This window comes from Henckelia pumila, chromosome 1 (genome assembly GCF_033568475.1).
Source record: "Henckelia pumila isolate YLH828 chromosome 1, ASM3356847v2, whole genome shotgun sequence".
NCBI lineage: Eukaryota > Viridiplantae > Streptophyta > Magnoliopsida > Lamiales > Gesneriaceae > Henckelia > Henckelia pumila.
The window spans coordinates 142639464-142657608 of record NC_133120.1 but is presented as its reverse complement, the minus strand read 5'-3'; the positions used below and the strand labels follow the sequence as shown (position 1 = coordinate 142657608).

The window sequence follows — 18145 nt, the reverse complement described above, 5'->3', positions numbered from 1 at the left end:
CTCCATATACTGATATACGCAAAGAAGCTTACAGCTTCATTCAGGAGCAGGTTTCCCCTGTTAGCTCCCTGCGCCATGCTTTTCAGCGTGATCTCATGGACGGAAGTCTTAATGCCTATAAGATAGATTTAACCCTAAACGGGAGAACTTCGTCTATTTATCAAGAATTCTATAAATATTTAACGGACGAGGACTTCCGTCGTCTTCATAACCTCCCTTTACCTTAATGCTAAGTTATTTGTTAATTCATTTCTGGTTTACACGACTTCAGGCAGATAAAGTAGCTATCAAAGCTATGCTTGTCAATCGAGTAGGTGATTTTGGACTCCTGCGGAGGCGAGAAGGTGAAGCTGCTCCTACGGTCCGCTTAACGAGGAATAAAAAAAAAGGACCAGAGCAAGTTGGGGTAGAGAGCCGTAAGCGCGGTGGGGGGTGACAAAGAACGTGCTCGTACGGTTCATAGAAGGATATGCTAAACTACTTGATTGTTGGGAACTTTGACTCCTTTCTATTCGAAATATGCCTTTCTAGGAGCATTACGATCTGCAGCTCAAATGGTCTCTTATGAAGTCTCTATTGGTCTTATTCTTATTGTGCGCCTTGTGAGCGCGTTTGGATCCGCGAAGGCAATCGCTCGGCTGTTCCCCTAACCCAACCCGGGAACGGACCGGAGGGAACCGCAGCATGGGGAATGTCCGCGTCTCGTCGCAAGGCTCATTTTGAGTTGTGGGTCATAGGGCGGGCAGCTTTATCTGCTCAAGGGCCGGGGCACAAGGGTCCTGGTACTATCCAGGTGCGAAGAACCCCGGAGGGGACTGCAATGAGCAGAAATCTCACTCACGGGCCTAAACGACGAGCAAATACTCGAACGTGAGAGCAAGGGATCACCCAACGAATGGACGAGCTCAAAGGGGGGAGTGAAGCAAGAACCATGCTTTCAGAGAAATGGTGGTCCGAATCTTAGCTGAACTGCGAGAATAACTGACTAAGCCGTGCCATAAGGGGTCATTCTCCAAACGAGACGGGGTCAAGCTTTTAGGTTGTTTAAGTAGGTTGGGTGACAGATCGGCCATAGGAATACTCCGGGATATAAACCAGGGCAACAAAAGTGGAGCATACGACGATGCCGCCTGTTTTCATTTCGTGGAAGTCCCCGGCAGAGGAAAGGGCTGTAGGTGATGGCGCGTTCTGCTTCTTATCTAGTATAGAGAGGGGCGCTGAAATCCTTTCTATTGGTTCGTGCGCGGCAGCTTTTTTGGGACCTATCCTAAACTCTTAATAGACGGAAAAGCGAAATAGGAAAGCAGCCGAGCTGACTGATGAGTTTTAGCCTTAAAAAAGAAGGCTCTCATGTGAAGCTAACATGGCTGGCTACATTCAAGTATAGCCAAATCAAGATGAGACGGGACGGACGGTCAGAGGCCGCAACGGGACTACCACTTGGGATGGGAATGGCTCGGCCCACATGCATCATTTGATGAAAGCACTCCAGTCCAGTCGCCTCCTCGAAGTGGTTTGTCAACCACGCTTTCCCTCCCTCAAAACAATGCTCTGAACACGAAAGTGTGCAGTTCCGCCCCTTTATCCTATGCTGAGGCACAGGCAGCGTCTCGAAAAGCACGGACGAGCCACATGCAGGGAAACTTGCACGTGTGGTTCTGGCCGGGGACCCCGGTATACTGTACTAATATGTGTAGGTCCCCGTAATTCGAGTGAGATTGTCATGGCGCAAAAGCAGATATGGTCCGGTATTCCCTTGTTCCCTGTATTGGTTATGTTCTTTATTTCTCGTCTAGCAGAAACTAATCGAGCTCCGTTTGATCTCCCAGAAGCGGAAGCTGAATCAGTTGCAGGCTATAATGTAGAATATGCGCGGGATGCGATCCTTAATAGTTCACTGTTGGCGGAAGCCAATGTCCTTGGGTCCCGGGGACTCATTCTGACTGAAACAAGGGGCGGTTCTTTACCAACTTCAAAATATTCGATTTTAGGGAAGCCAAAAAAGGCCCGTACGCGAGCCTTATTGAAAAGGCCCCTTACTATATATAGTAAGGGTGTTAGCGTTTTAGGTTGATTGCAGGGGCGCGTTAGCGCTTGACTAATAAGATAGAAAGGGCTTTTCTTGCTTGTTTAGTAAAGTATCGCCTTTTTATATTTATAGAAGTAGGTGCTTGCTAGGGCACTCTTCATTCTTCATTCGAAACTAATGAGTGTCCGGTAGGGGCTTTCTGCCTTGTTATCAAAAAGGGAGTTGGGTAAAGCAAACTCCCTCCTTGGAGGAGCACGGGCTTAGTCAAGTAGAACCGGGTTGCGCTGCTTGATGCTCTGATCGAAAACAAATCAGTGGGGCCATGCCGGTACGACTGAATATGCGTTAGAAAGGTAAATCCCTCCCCCTACGACACCAAAAAAAACAGGCCGAGCTTCTAAAGCCCGCCCGCTTCCATAGAACAATATCGTGGCAACGTAGACCTAAGTGGTCATTTTGAATCCTTGGGAACCATCACAAGTACGGCCAGCCTATATTTGAACGAAAATGCCGTGTCGTCCAGCGGAGCCTATAAAAAGATGACTCGCGCAGACAGCTGACTCCTTTTCAATAGAAAATAATAGCCAAACCAACCCAGCTGGCTGGTCAATCTCAGAGATCTTATCGGCCGGCAAACCGGAGACGGACGACCACGGTCCCGACCTTACCAGCACCGGAGGTGTACTAATCAATGAACCCCCGGAACCTACTTTCTTTTCAGACAAAATAAACCAAGCCTAAGCGGTCACGACAATATCCAAAGGCCACCTTTGGATTCTTAAGTAGGGGGGCAAGGAGGAGCACGTAGGAATGCCAACCACTACATAAGCCACTAGTGGCTCAGAAAAAAGCCATTGCGCGCTAGTCTAGCTAGCTAGCGTTTTTCAGCTGGCTGTTATGTTAGTTGTAGCGCGCCTTCCCTCCTTCTCTCACTTCGGAAAGATTTAGCAGTATTTTTGATGACCTGGTCGAGAGAGTACGATACATCGGTGTAAAAGATTGAGTTGGATCTGTGAGGTTGGTTATAGTAAGGCCTGGTCGGAAGGTGTTCTTGCCTCTATCATTAGCTCGGGTAGTCGTCGTTTCTGGTGTTTTAGTCACCTTTCAATGGCTCCCTTAATTATGTGCGAGGAATTGCCTTATTGAGTAATGGGAAGGGAACTTCTCACCGAAGGAGGCAGTAGGAATGAAGGCTTGAAGCAGGACACTGATAAATGGAACAAAAATGGGGGTTCCCGGTATGGTCCAAGCACGAAAGGAAAGAAGCTAAAGCTCAGGATTGGATTGGACTATCAGTCTCCTATCGAAATCCCAGTAGTTGATAACCTCGTTCTAGTCGATTCTCTTGATTCTGCAGTTGGGATTTAATACCAGGAGAACTCTCTTGGGGGAGTAGCTGGCCTAGCCAGATGCTTCACGACTTTCCTTTAAAGTATATTTTCTGTTTTGTTATCTCGGAAAAAGCAGATGATTCGCTTCCTGTCCCCTGTTTCCGCCCATCTCAGTTATGTAATGACAACAACTGAAAGCATAGATGGTATGGATCCCAGTGTTGAATGAATTGGTAGCAGTGCATTATCTTAGTTTTCCAGTAGCATTCCGTTTCTCAATCCGCTTGTTGCGTCAAATACCAATAAAGGTTCAGTGTGCCTTCGTTCAGTGAAACGAGCACGGGAAAGGAAAGACTTGATGCCAACTCCAGATCTTGATCTTGAAAGCAGAAAGGAAGATTTCCAGATAGAGAGAAAGATGAGCAGCCAATCCAGGTAAGCAAGAACCTATGCCTTGCCTAGTAGTTCCTATTGATGGAATCCAAGCTGTGAAAACTAGCTTATTGACAGAACACTCTATCTCATTACTAAACAAGTCTATCGACTCATTATCCTAAAGCTAGCTTCGCTAACAGTAGTGCTTATTATTGAGTGGAACGACCGCCCTTGTTTAGTGAACGGAGAAAAAAGTTATCCTCGATTGACAGAGAAAGCCAGTTCTTATCCCTAGCTAGAGTGAGAAAGCATCTTTATGTTGATTAAGAAGGAATCTAACTTGGTGGGAAACTCTGAAAGGAAAGAGGGGAGTTGGCTGATAAAGATGGACAGTAACGATCGCGTAATATAAATTTATCGGCCTCGTCATCGAAAAGCGGCTTCCAATTGTTCGGAAATTCTCAGCTATATGGGGGGCTTGGATGGTGAGCAAAAACAATTGATCAAGAAGTTGGTCAACTTTCGCATGAAAGAAGGTAAAAGAACAAGAGTTCGTGCTATTGTTTATCAAACTTTTCATCGCCCAGCTCAAACTGAACGCGATGTAATCAAACTTATGGTTGACGCCGTAGAGAATATAAAGCCCATATGCGAAGTGGAAAAAGTAGGAGTCGCTGGTACTATTTATGATGTCCCTGGGATTGTATTGTAGCCAGGGATCGTCAACAAACCTTAGCTATTCGTTGGATCCTTGAAGCAGCTTTCAAACTGAAGGAGAATCGCAGACTATCCACTTTAGCAGTTCGAAAGACCAAGAGCTTTCTTTCCCAAAATCCGAGACATACGCTGAGTACGCTTTCACGCGACTAGCGAAATCCACCTTGACTATGTTATCTTATTACGATCCGTCAATACAAATCTATCAAGTTGTTGAGCTGGACTATCATTTTGTTCGAGAAAGGCTGAGACCTTAGACCATCCCTATGACACTTCGGATAGAAAGCCAAAAGCAGTGAGCTTACGAGGTACCGATCAAATAGTAGAAAAGGGCGCCCTTTTCTATTATTTGGATAAGGCCTTCCTTGTTGACGAAAACCAACCCGCCAAAGAAAGAAATGGGGCAGCCCCCCGGAACTATGCCTATAACCCGCCCAACCAGATCAAACTCATTCAAGAGATCGAGAAGGTTGGGAACATTAAACTACTTGGATTGGCCACTTAATATAGGAAAGGAACCAATGCCTCATAATCAAAGCGCGCGTATTGAAAGGCTGGAAAGCGGACTTCGAAGCAGATAGGTCAAAAAGCAAGAGCAATTCTACGTTTCCCCAGCTAACAACTTTACTGCAGAAGTCCTTTCTACTCCTATCCCTCCGGTAGGAAAAAGAATTGGAATGAAAGATTTCTTAATTATTAAATTAAAAGAGCGGTGGAGAAGCCCCCCAGAGACATAAGAACCAGCTCATCCATCCTCAGGCTCCACATAAATAGAAAAAGGATGATCAGGCAATCCAGGCGGCTCCACAAAAGCAAAGAACTTGTCTCGGAGAGGATAGGATAGGATCGTCTTTCTTCAAAACTACGATTCGAAACGGATAGAAAGTATAGGTTCCTGCTAAGACGGCTTTTTTAATCTCCAATACTTCGGTTTCTTCGAGTGCAGAATCCTCTTTTCGACTTAATTCACGAACTGCGTTACCAAAGCGACTCCTCTTGATGGAAGAGACGGAAATCTTGATCCGATTCCCCTATATGCCAGTTCGAGTCTGGCGAGTAGCCTTTGAGTTCGTGTGGGAAGTCTATCTCAATCCATTTACTCAGGATTTCTTTATTTATCTCGGTTGATTCGATGTGTCGTAGAGAATGGGGTCAGCTAACTTTCATTATTACTTTATCAACTGGATCTTCTCTGTTTTCAAAGGCTGTTGCCGCTAAGCCGGAGGCTGGGCTAGGGGGTAGGTAGTCCGATCATCCAAAGAATGCCACCTGAGACACTAAGCGATCCCACCGCCGGTGAACTAAAACGACACTGGGGCTGATCCTTTCCTGCTAAGAGATGGGAGACCTAGCGAGCAATCCATAAAGTCTATTTATAAGTATAGTTTCGGTTCGACAAGGGCCGCTCAAGCAGAAAGGGGAGGAGTTTCGACCCAATACACGATTAGCAAGTTGACGTTAAGTATTGGCGCCAGTTCTCTTCTTTTTCTTCTTCTTTAGCACCGATGGATCCTTCTCTTTGGGCACTTTTATAGCACTAACATTTGCACGACAACTTTCCATCTTCTTTGATTCTTTAATCATGAACACATTTTCCGTGGATGGATTGTTAGCCTCTTTGAACAAATGAAAGATCACCTTCTCACCATCAACTCCCATCGACAGCTCTCCTTTCTTAACATCAATCTTTGCTTCAGCAGTAGCCAATAACGGTCTCCCCAAAATCAATGACATATTTCCATATTCCTCCATATCCAACACCACAAAATCCGCAAGAAAAATAAACTTATCTATTTTTAACAAAACATCTTCAATGATTCAAAGCGGATATGTAATAGATCTATCAGCCAACTGCAAAGCAATCATTGTGGGCTTCACCTCACCAAGTCCTAAGCTCCTGAAAACAGACGAAGACATTAAATTAATGCTAGATCCTAAATCGCAAAGTGAATTATTAAAATAAGAAGAACCAATTGTGCAAGGAATAGTAAAACTCCCTGGATCCTTAAGCTTTTGGGGAATCTTCTTTTGTAGCACCGCATTGCACTCTTCAGTTAGATTCACCACCTCATTCTCTTGCAGCTTCCTTTTCTTTGACATCACCTCTTTGATGAATTTTGCGTAGTTCGGCATTTGCTACAGGGGAGGAAGGCCCGGCAAGAGCTATATCTTTATAGCAAAAATTCCCCTAGGCATTCTCCCGGCATCTCATACCACACATGCTCCAACAGAAAGAAAGGCCAATGCCGATACGGCTGCTGTGGGACCCAATCATAGTGCTACTACTACTGTGATATAAGCGCTTCAACCTCCCCCACTCTTCCTCTCCTGTCTCAGAAGTTTCTTCACCCAATTCGACCTCCTTCTCCCTTACCTCCGGATGGTCTTATCGCCCAATCTCCTTCAGTGCCTGATCGTGCCCCTACTGAAGTGGTTGACGACCCTTTAGTGCGAATTATAAAATGTGTTATCTTTGACCGGTACATAAGAGCATAGGAGCTTAGTTCACAAGATCGGTCCCATCCATCCTAATCCCGGTTGACGATGTGGTCTTTCTTCTACTTGCTTTAGTTTCATGTTGCCTTGCTTGCCATAGCCTTTATATGATATGATCGGGTTTGCCCACTGTTTCATCTGCAACGAAGATTATTCTTGCAACCGATAGATGACAAGTTCCTTGATTCTTACAAGAATAAGTTGTAATAAAGAAATTGAATCTTAAAAGAAAAAGGCAAAGGTTCGTAGCCTGGGGAGTGCATTTTATTTTCTTTTTATTTTAAAGGGTGTCATGACAGTTAGGTGCATTTTATCTTTCCTAGGAACAGCTTCTACGACGATAGATAGGGTCCTGTCATCATGGGGAGTGGATGGGGTTGGATGAAGCCGGGATCCGCGGGCATCAATACATCGATTCTACCACTGCTTTTGGTGCTTCTATCGCCATTTTATGACTATCGACGATGGGATTTCGAGCATTACAGTGATCTCTGGCGGCCATATAATGGCCTCATGGGACAGTTGTAAATAAACGATCTTATGATAGATCCGTTGGGGTCTTGAAATTATATAATTATAATGGAAACAGCAACCCTAGTCGCCATCTTTATATCTGGTTTACTTGTAAGTTTTACCGGGTATGCCTTATATACCGCTTTTGGGCAACCTTCTCAACAACTAAGAGATCCATTCGAGGAACATGGGGACTAATTGAAGTAACGAGCCTCCCAACATTGGGAGGCTCGTTACTTCAATTGAGATAATGAAAAAGCATTTCACTTTTTAGTTGGAACTTTAGGTGGTTCTCGAAAAAAGATAGCGAAAAAAATTATCCCTAGAGTCGAGACTAAAAGGAATGTATAAACCAATGCTTCCATAGATTCGATCCTGGTTTACAATTATAGCTTCCATACCTGTTTATTTTTTATTTCTCTTTTTGGAAATAATCTCGAAAGAGCAAGAGCCTAAAAAGCGTTGATTCAAATCCACTCTCGTACTCTATGTCAAATTCCCTTCAAAAATAAAATAAAGCTGAAAGATACCAAAGCAGTTTTGTATCAGACTGCCTGTCTTCTTGTAGTTGGATCACCAAGTTTTTGGAATGCTCCAAACTCTACTTGAGCATCCAAATCTGGGTCAATACCAGCAAAAACATCTCTGAACAAGGTTCTAGCACCATGCCAAATGTGTCCGAAGAAGAAGAGCAAAGCAAACGAAGCATGCCCAAAAGTAAACCACCCCCTTGGACTGCTACGAAAAACACCATCGGATTTCAAAGTTGCACGATCCAATTCAAAAATTTCACCCAATTGAAACCAAAGATCAAGCGGGTTGTAGAATATATTTGGAGGGTGAAGGAAAAGGGAAAATCTGCCAATAAAGCGGAACCGGGCTAAAATGAGCATATAGTCGGGCTATGGACTATAAACTAAGCGCTTCTTGGGAGGCAACCCAAGCTAGTTTTTTTTATTTGTTTTATTTTTTATTCTTTAGTTGTTTTTTTTTTTATCTTTTGTGCATGTTGAGACTAGACATTAATAATGATTTTGAATTGTGTAGGTGAAAAATTATGGAGCTGAAAGAGTTTAGGAGCCACCCCTAAAGCAGAGCTTTGATTGATCAAGATGGTGCCGAGTACTGACGTTTGGTGCCTAAGGTATGTGTCCCTTGTTTTTAATGAATACTGTACATTGAGGACAATGCACAATTTAAGTTTGGGGGGATGTTTAAAAATTGTGAAAATCTGAAATTTTTTATGAGTTAGTTGGAGTTGAAGGCATGAAGTTGTAATTATGTTGGCCTATGATGAAAATAATTTTTGGTGTTAAAAATGTCAATGCTAGCTATATTTAATCTTGAGTTCTCACCCATATGAACTATGCATTGATTGTCTAGACCCTATTGATTAGAGAAACTTTGTGATATTGTTAGTGAATTGGATGATTTGATTCTTAACTTTGGTGATTTATACTTGAAACCGAGGTAGACTTCTACAAGCTTAGAAATGATTTAGGCAAAATTTTTATTGAATGATGAAAAGTTGCCAAAGCAACATAGAAATTTTTTGTTAAAACAAACTCTATCCGGGCCTGAAAAGGGATTGAAATCCTAATCACCAATTCATGGCTAAGTTTGCGGACAAAATGGGGTTGATGCTCCATCCGGGCTATAGACGAAGGGATTGAAATCCGAATCCTATCTTTAGTTATAGCTAAGTTTGCGGGTAATTTATGGGGCTAAAATAAAATTGGGTGCAAAATCCAGCGATGTTATGAAAAATCTTTGATATAACTTGAAAAATCCTTTTGATCTTAGTGAGCAGAAGTTGAACATGGTAGAGACTGTTTTGAAACTAGAGAGCGGAGTTGATGATTCTATGAAACAAACTTGTTGCACTAGTGTATCGAAAGCGAGGAGGATAGAAAAGATTGGTGAATCACACACACACGAGAACTCTTGAGAAAATTAGCCTACATGTGTATTTAATCTTGGAATGTAAAAATTCGGAGGCTAACTATATTACTCATTATTGTTTTGCTCGGGACTAGCAAAAGTCTAAGTTTTGGGGAATTTGATAAGTGCAATTTTTGCACTTAATTTATATATGATTTGGCTTGACTTTTGTGATGTATCGAGTTGATATTATGTGTATTAGTTGTAGTTTTTGTGAGTTGTAAGGATTGACGCAAAAGTAGCAAGAAGAATCGGAATGATGCATTTTGGGGTATCAATTTCCGAAAATTACTGGGAATTATTGATGTATTAAAATCCAATCTCGACCGTCCAGAATTACGTTTATGATTTTTTGAAGCTACTGTCAAAATTTCAGCTCAATCCGACGGTTAAATTGTGTGATATGATTTTTTGAAAATTATCGTGCGATGTAGATTTTCTAACCCAAGAGGCATGCGCGGGCGCGCCTCATTCACGCACTGGCGCGCGTCAGGGCAAATTTTGAGCATCCGGAGAGAGAGAGTCATGCGCGGGCACCCTCTCTTCAGGCGCGGGCGCGCCATCACGAAAGCCAGTTTTTTAGGTTTTTCGGGAAGGAAACCTTCGGACTTTTGTGGGCTTTTATTTATTGGATTTGAAGCACAAATAAAAGGGATTCTTTTCCACACAATTGAGGGGAAAGCCGCCGCACATCAGAGGAGAATCAAGGATCGATCGAGAGAAGATTTTGGAGACTTTGGAAGAGAAAATTCTGCACAAGTTGGAAGAACATCAAAGAACAAAGACGAAGATAGATCGTCCGGACACGGAAGATCGAATATTTGGATTTGTTTTCTTTCTCTTGAATTTATATTATTGATTTAATGTCTAGTTTCATGAATATGAATTGGTTTCAACTATTTTTGAGTATGAACTAAACTTTTTATGTCTAGAGATTGATGTAGCCTAGTCAAGACATGTTTATGAATTTTTGATTTTATTGAATTGTGTTCTTCTAAATTAATAGTGATTCCAGTTTTGATAGTCTTTTCAGTTTACTGGCCATAAATTTATTTGTCATACTTATTTAGAATCCGGCACTTGGGAGAGGGGATTTAGAATAGGATCAATAGAATTCACACTATTAATTGTTTATTTATCTCGGGAGAGTTTATAACTTTAATAGAGCCTAGAAAGAACATTGTTTTACATATATCACTACACATAAATTCTCAATAGGGATATTAGAATTGATCGGTGGTTGATACACTTTATTTGATACTCGGGAGAGGGAAATAGTATAATCTATGTGTTCTTGGTTATTAATTGAAATGAACTCATGAAAATAGATTAATTAGGAATGAACATTATCGAGACCAGGTGAAATCAAAACCTCTAGACTATTTCTCTTTGTTTGATAATCTCTTAAGAATTTTGTGTGTGCGCGCTTTGCAAACTTCATTATTTATTTAATTTTCAGCAATTATCTAAAGTTTGATTTTTTAGATAAAATTAAGACTATTTTAATTACAAGTATTGAATATTTTTAAATTACTCCTTGTGGGATCGACACTCTCTCTTTCACTATATTAAAACTTGACACTCGTACGCTTGCGAGTAATTTTCACAACATCCGACGTTGCCCAGCCTTAGACCTACCCTATCGAATAGAGTGTCCAAAAAATACAGGAATACTGAACGTGAGCGATTACGCTCAACACAAAATCATAGATATATAAACAAAATGATGCATGCAAATACTGATTTATAACAGTATGATCAGGGGCGCCAATAGAATATGAAATACCATCAAGAAGCCACTCCGCAGGGTATATCCACATACTCGCCCTATCATCGTAGCGTCAGTCTCTGCCGTTGCGGAGTCTCTCAGTGACAGACAAAAAAAAATAAATGCAGGACTGAGCCTCCCTACCGATATGACTCATCTCCAAAGAGATAAGAGTCCAATATGATAATGCATGTACATATGAAAGTAAAACATGGCACATAAATGCAACATATAAGTGTATATATCATGTCGGCTATCTCGGTCAGTACTTACGTACCTCAACACCAGAATCTCTAGGACCACAAGTCTAGATCCAAGCCTACAAGCCAACATTATCCGAGTTACTAATAATGCTCTACAAACTAAACTAATAAATACTCCCTAATCGCTATAGGGAACCAAAGTTACACATGTGTCCGTCGTCAGCCCTTTGTTGTTGAAAATCCCAACTCTTGAGCACACCTCCGCTACGACATCTAAAACTCCTTTCCACTTCTCGAACTCTGCCTAGGTGGCTATAAACACCTAAAACTGCTAGAGAAGTAAAGAGAAGGAGGTTGAAATGAGCATTGAATGAGTAACACTCGGCCTTTATTTATAGCTGGAGTTCGGATGGTCCAAACCCCCTCTTCGGATCGTCCAAACTTGCATGCACGACATCAGTCCCTGTCATCAATGAAATCATCCCAATAATTGACTTCGAACACCTGTCGGTCTTGAGTTCGGATCGTCCGAACTCCCTGATCCGATCGTTCGATATTCTTGTCCTTCCGAACTACTTCAGAGCTTCCAAAGTATAGCTTGTTCAAATGGTCCGAGCTTTGGTTTGGATCGTCCGAACCTTTACCAAAAATCGAATTTCTAGAATTATTATCTTAGTCTCAATTAAGATCATGATTTTGACTAATTATCATTCCTTGATCATCTTTAGTCCCTTAATCATGGTAATTAGGATACAAGTCACTACACAGGGCCACGATTTGTGTGCAGATTTCACTGTTTTGGATATGGCAGACTTAGACGTAATCTTTGGGATGGATTGGTTGTCTCAACATGAGGTCACCATAGTTTCTAAGCAACGGACAGTTTGCTTACACGAAGAATTGTTTTTTTTCTATGTCGTGCACAGACCGAGACTAAATCGGGTCATATCAACAGGTAAGGCTTGGCAGTTTATGAGAAGAGGGTGTATATGTTTTCAAGAAAGTATCTCTGGTCATCAGTATATTCCTCGGCTGAAAATTTAAGAAGTCAAGGTGGTGAATAAATTTCCAAGGTTTTTTTTGATGACGTTGTGGGATTACCTCCAACCAGAGAAGTTAAGTTTTGAATAGAGTTGGTACTGGAGCCATGTCAGTTTCCAAGGCTCCATACAATTTAGAACCGATAGAGATGAAAGAGTAGAAAGATAAGCTGCAAGAACTGTTAGAAAAGGGATTTATCAGATCGAGTGTGTCAACTTGGGGGTACACCGGTGTTGTTCGTACGCATGAAGGATGGGTCATTGAGGTTCTCCATTCACTATAGAGAGCTGAACTGAGTTATGGTGAAGAAAAAGTATCCACTGCCGAGGATAGATTATTTGTTCTATCATTTTCAAGGGGCAATGTTGTTCTCCAAGATCGATTTTAGATAAGGCTAACATCATTTGAAGTTGAAAGATGAGGATGTGTAGAAAACAGCTTTCCGAACTCGTTATGGCCACTATGAGTTTTTGGTTATGTCGTTTGGGTTGATCAATGCACCGGCAGAGTTCATGGATTTTATGAACAGGGTGTTCCAGCTTTTATTGGATCAGTTTGTCATAGTCTTCATAGATGACATACTGATCTACTCTCGCATTCTGGATGAGCATCGTCAGTATTTGACTATGGTCTTGCATGTTCTATAAGAAAAGAAATTATTCGTTAAGTTCAGTAAGTGTGATTTTATGTTGGAGAATATTGCATTTTTTGGGTCACTTAGTTTCAGCGAGAGGAATAGAAGTTTATCCAGCTAAGGTATAAGAGATTCGGAGTTAGGTTGCTATGAAGAAAGCTACAGAAATACGGAGTTTCTTGGGTTGAGCGGGTAACTACCAGAGATTCATTCAAAATTTCTCCAAGATAGCTCTACCACTGACGTCTTTGACCAGGAAAGGGGTGAAATTTGAATGGTCGGATCAGCGTGAGATGAGTTTTTTTGAGTTGAAAGAGAGATTTATTACAACGCGAGTGCTAGTGATTCGGGAAGGAATTGGTCGTTTTGCAGTATATACAGATGCTTTCAATAGTGGTTTGGGGGCTGTTTTGATACAAGATGACCAGATGATGGCTTATGCACCTCGACAGATGAAAGTTCACGAGCGGAATTACCCGACTCATGATTTTGAGTTGGTAGCAATTGCCTTTGCTTTGAAGCTGGGAAACATTATCTGTATGATATAAGTGTAAAATCTTCACCGACCATAAGAGCCTAAAATACTTCTTTACTCAGAAGTAGTTGAATATAAGGCAGAGCCGATGGTTGGAATTACTGAAAGATTACGACAGTGACATTATCTACCATCTGGGTAAGGCTAATGTGGTATAAGATTCCTTGAGTGGAAAGTCTGCGACTTTGAACTAGTTAACAACTCAAAAGGAGTTGATTGTAGAATTTGATAGACGAGGACCAGAGGAAGAGTGCATCTTATCAGTTTTAACGGTGGTACCGAGTTTGCTTGATAGAATTCATGCAGTGACCCATCCTAGAATCACTAATTAATAAAATATTAAGCATGTAAAATAACTTAAACACAATAATCAATTAACCGGTGGAAACTTAAATAATTGAACTAAAATCCCCGGCATGTATACAATTGGCCCCAAAGACAAATATCGATAAATGTTTATACAACCTAATCGAAGATAATACTATATCCCACAAATGGAAACCTGGTACAGTAAAATCCACTATGCTAAATCTCAACGACCGCTATCTCCCGGTCCGCGCAACCTAAGTCATGCCCCGTAGAATGGGCTGTCCAAAACCAAAATCGAGGAAATATAACAATTCTCAGTACAAAAGTATTAGTATACACATGCTATGAATGCTAAATGCAAATGAACGGGTATCAAAAATCTATCACGGTAGAAACTCTTGCTCAAAAAATGGCATCATGGTATGTAGCATATTGGGCCATCGCATCTGGAACCAAATCCATGGAATCCATCCACTAAACTTTGGGGTTGAGTAACCCCTCTATTGGTAATATCAATGTATAGCCTCAACGTGATAATGCATGCAGCATAATAGTAGTGACATAATAAATGCACAAAATAAATGTCATATAAATCATGAAAACATACAACATGAATACTCAATCACGGTATCTCAAATACTGCATCTGTACCTCAGAATAAGAAACCTAATGGCTCTCTAGTCCAAGCCCATAAGCAAACAATCACCGTATCACTAAATGTCTACTAAAATCCTTAACTAGACTAAAAGCTACTCACTGAAGCTAATCAGAGTCTAGAGATATACCTACGTTCGTATTCAGCCCTTTGATGATGATGACCTCAAAACTTAGGCACAACTCTGCTATGATCCCGATAGCGCCTCTCTATCGACTGGACTCCAAAACAACGCATATAACCCACTAGAATCGAGAAAAAAACAAGGTAAGAGAGGGAAATGAGCAAGAAAGTAAGAACCTTGGATCTTCTATTTAGAAACCACGATCGGAACGTCCGATATCTTGTTCTAAGATTCCGAATGCACATCGGAAATTTCGATCGTCCTTCCGAACTCCCTCTATCGAACGCGTGTCTCTGATTGGACACTAAACTGTTGCCGACATAGTTCGAATCTTTTGAACTGTAGTTATGAGCTTTCAAACTCTCTCAAGTCAAATCATCTAATCAAAACCAATACCCTAATTGATTTACCTGATATCGGAGCTTCCGATCTATAGTTCGGTGCTTCCAAACTGCTCGGTACTTCCGATCACCAACTCTGGCTTGCAAACTAGTTCGGTTCTTCTTAACTGTCCCAACACTTTAAACCCTCGAAACCATTTTTGATTGTCCTGAAACCGATTTCCAACTCCTTAAACCCAGATGAAAACCCCTTATTCATGTTTAGGCAGTAGATTAACTTAATTTAGAGCCGGGCTACTACAATTTGAGCAATCCAAGCTTTAGAACAATAGTTGGTTGTTTGGAAGAAAAGGGATGAGGCCAAAGGTGGTACCTTGTATAAAGTAAAAGATGGGATTGTGCATCACAAAGGCAGAATATGGGTGCCAGCAGTGACTCATTGAGAGTAGATGTGATGAAAGAAGCACATACTACACTTTATTTCATTCATCTTGGGAGTACTAAATGTTTAAGGATCTGCAGTTGTTGTTTTGGTGGCTAGGTATGAGTAAGGACATCGTTAATTTTGTGAACGAATGTCTGAAATGCCAACAGGTGAAAGCTGAGCATCGAAGGCCAGCAGGACTTCCGAAATTGTTATCGATTCCCACGTGGAACTGGGAAGATGTCACCATCGACTTCATGGTAGGATTTCCAGTTACACCACAAAGGATGAATTCAATTTGGGTGATCGTCGACAGATTGAATAATTCAGCTCATTTCCTTCCAGTTATGACTAACTTCTCTATGAGTTAGTATGAGAACTTGTACATTCGAGAGATAATCAGATTGCATGGAGTTCCAGTGAGGATATTGTCTGACAGAGATCCTAAATTTACCTCGGGATTTTGGGAGAGTTTACACCATGTATTAGGTACAAAATTAGCTTTCAACACAACATTCCACCCACATACAGATGGACAGTCATAAAGAGTGATTCAGATACTCGAGGATATGCTCAAGGCTTGTGTAATCGACTTCAGAGGAATTTGTGATTCGAAATTGTCTTTGGTGGAGTTCATTCGCAACAATAGTTATCAAGCTACTATTGGTATGGCTCCTTTTGAGGTGTTGTATTAGAGGAAGTGTTGGACTCCATTACATTGGGTTCAAGTTGGAGACAGAGCTATGCTGGGACCAAAAATAGTGGCTCAGACAGTGAGTCTGATAAATAAATAGACAGAATGTTGACAGCTCAAAGCCGTCAGAAAAGTTATGTCGACCAGAGATGTAGAGACTTGGAGTTTAGATTAGTGACCATGTATTCTTAAAGGTGTCACCTTGGATGGTAGTGATGAGGTTTGGAGAGAAGGGGAAGGTGAGTCCAAGGTACATAGGACCTTTCGAGATCCTAGAGAAAGTTGGATCTCGAGCTTATCGAGTAGCATTGCCTCCAAAATTGGCAGGCGTACACAACGTCTTTCTCATCTCCGTGCCGAGGAAGTATGTTGTGAATCCTTCCCATGTGATTTGCCATGAACCAGTACACTGGGAGCCAACTTTCCTTAAGAGGAGATGCCAGTTCAAATCTTGGAAAGACAAGTTAGGAAGTTGAGGAACCGAGATATTGGAAAGGAGAAAATTCTATAGCGTAACCAGTTGGTAGAAGAAGTGTGACGCCTAAAATCCAATATACTAAATCTCATGCATTAAATTGAATAAATATTTGGATTACTATTTTTAAGTTTAATTGATTAAATTCTTTATGTGAATTATGTGTTAATAAAATATTTTTATTATTTTTTATTCAAATAATTTTTATTGTACTAACTATTTAATTAATGTTTTTATTTGTTTAGGTTTATTTAACTAAATGATTTTATTGTGCAATTTAATTGTTTTAAATATTTTAAAGGTTTAAGCCTGCTTAATTAAATGATTCTAATTATTTTGTTTATTTATTTAAATGATTTTAACTGTTTGGCTTAGTTATTTAAATCCTTTTAATTGTCCAACTGTTTTTAAAGGTTTTTATTTTCGCTTGTGAATTTATTTAATTTACTTTTAAATTTTAGTCTAGTTTGTTTAAATTATTTTAATCGCTCAGTTTATTATTTAAATATTTTATTTGTCGTTGTGACATCAAAATGTTTAAGTATTGAAAATTAACATTTTCAAACCCGGTAAATAAATTTTGAGTAAATAATTCTTGAAGTTGCAAATTTGAGTGTTTGCGGAATTTGGGCCTAACACATAAAATACTAAATATTGTATTCTATGTATTATTTTTCTGACCCACTTCAATGTATTAATCGGCCCATTAATGATCTTCTTTCTTTTCTTTCCCCAGCCCAAATCCCATGGCCCATTTTCATTTCCCCCTTTCTCCTTGAGCCGATAGCAGACTTCATTCCTCCCCATTTCCTCTCGCGATCGGCCTCACCAGTTTTCCCCTCCATTTTCTTCAACCATCGGCCGCCACAGCAGGGCTTTTTCCCGGCGCATCGTTCCTCCAGGCGAGCTGCACGAATGCCATCATCCATTTTCAGCTCGTTTTCCCAACGGTCGAGCTCCCCCATTCCTGATTTTTGGAGCCGAGGCAATAATTTTTGGTTTCTTTGGCCACCAAGTAGATTATTACGATGTGTGCTTGTTTTCTTGCTTCCATTTTGATTTTTTTTGGATTTAAGGAAACAACTCGATTTTTTTGATTTCTTGATGGCTCGTTCGAGCTCTGTCTTCTTTTCTTGGATAAGCCGTTTGAGATTCCAGTTTCATTTTGGCGTATTTTACATGCTTTAGTTTGTTACATGTTGTTTATCTGCGTTGGATATATTTGAGTAGAAGTCGATTAATGTAGCGTTTGCCATAGTTTTGAGATTCTTCATCTTTTTGTTGAGCTTGTGTTGATTCGAGTTTTGCTTGTTGTTTGGATGGTGAATTAGGGGCTACCATGGGTGAGAACGTAGCTCACATGGTAGTGCCTAGGTCGTGTGAAATGGCTAGAAAGGGTAGAGGCGAATGGCTATCAGTTTGGTAGTTGAAGGGGATCGGGTTTCAGGGGCAGGGGCTGGGGCTAACTCGAGCTGGGGTATTGGCTCAGAAACAGGGGACTGTTGCTTGGGCTGGGTGGCTGGATTGTGAATGGAGTTGG

At 41.0% G+C, this 18145-nt stretch overlaps 2 protein-coding genes across 2 annotated transcripts; both read left to right on the top strand.

Annotated features, from left to right (window-relative positions):
- The first annotated feature begins 4204 nt into the window (after positions 1–4204).
- Positions 4205–4605, top strand: LOC140874139 (small ribosomal subunit protein uS7m). Its single transcript, XM_073277420.1, is given in 2 exon segments — positions 4205–4438; positions 4441–4605. Coding segments are annotated over 2 exon segments (399 nt in total).
- Positions 4606–13341: 8736 nt separating this feature from the next.
- LOC140874138 (uncharacterized) lies at positions 13342–15807 on the top strand. The gene is made up of 2 exons (XM_073277419.1): positions 13342–13585; positions 15554–15807. Exons 1-2 carry the CDS (start codon positions 13342–13344, stop codon positions 15805–15807), a joined length of 498 nt encoding a protein of 165 aa, XP_073133520.1.
- Positions 15808–18145: the final 2338 nt, after the last annotated feature.

Excerpts from the sequence above, each read along its gene's own strand:
- LOC140874138 (XM_073277419.1), top strand. The coding sequence starts at position 13,342 with ATGAGTTTTTTTGAGTTGAAAGAGAGATTTATTACAACGCGAGTGCTA. Across the intron at positions 13,586-15,553 it reads GAAGCTGGGAAACATTATCT|GTATGAGTAAGGACATCGTT; the intron begins GTATGATATAAG and ends TTTGGTGGCTAG.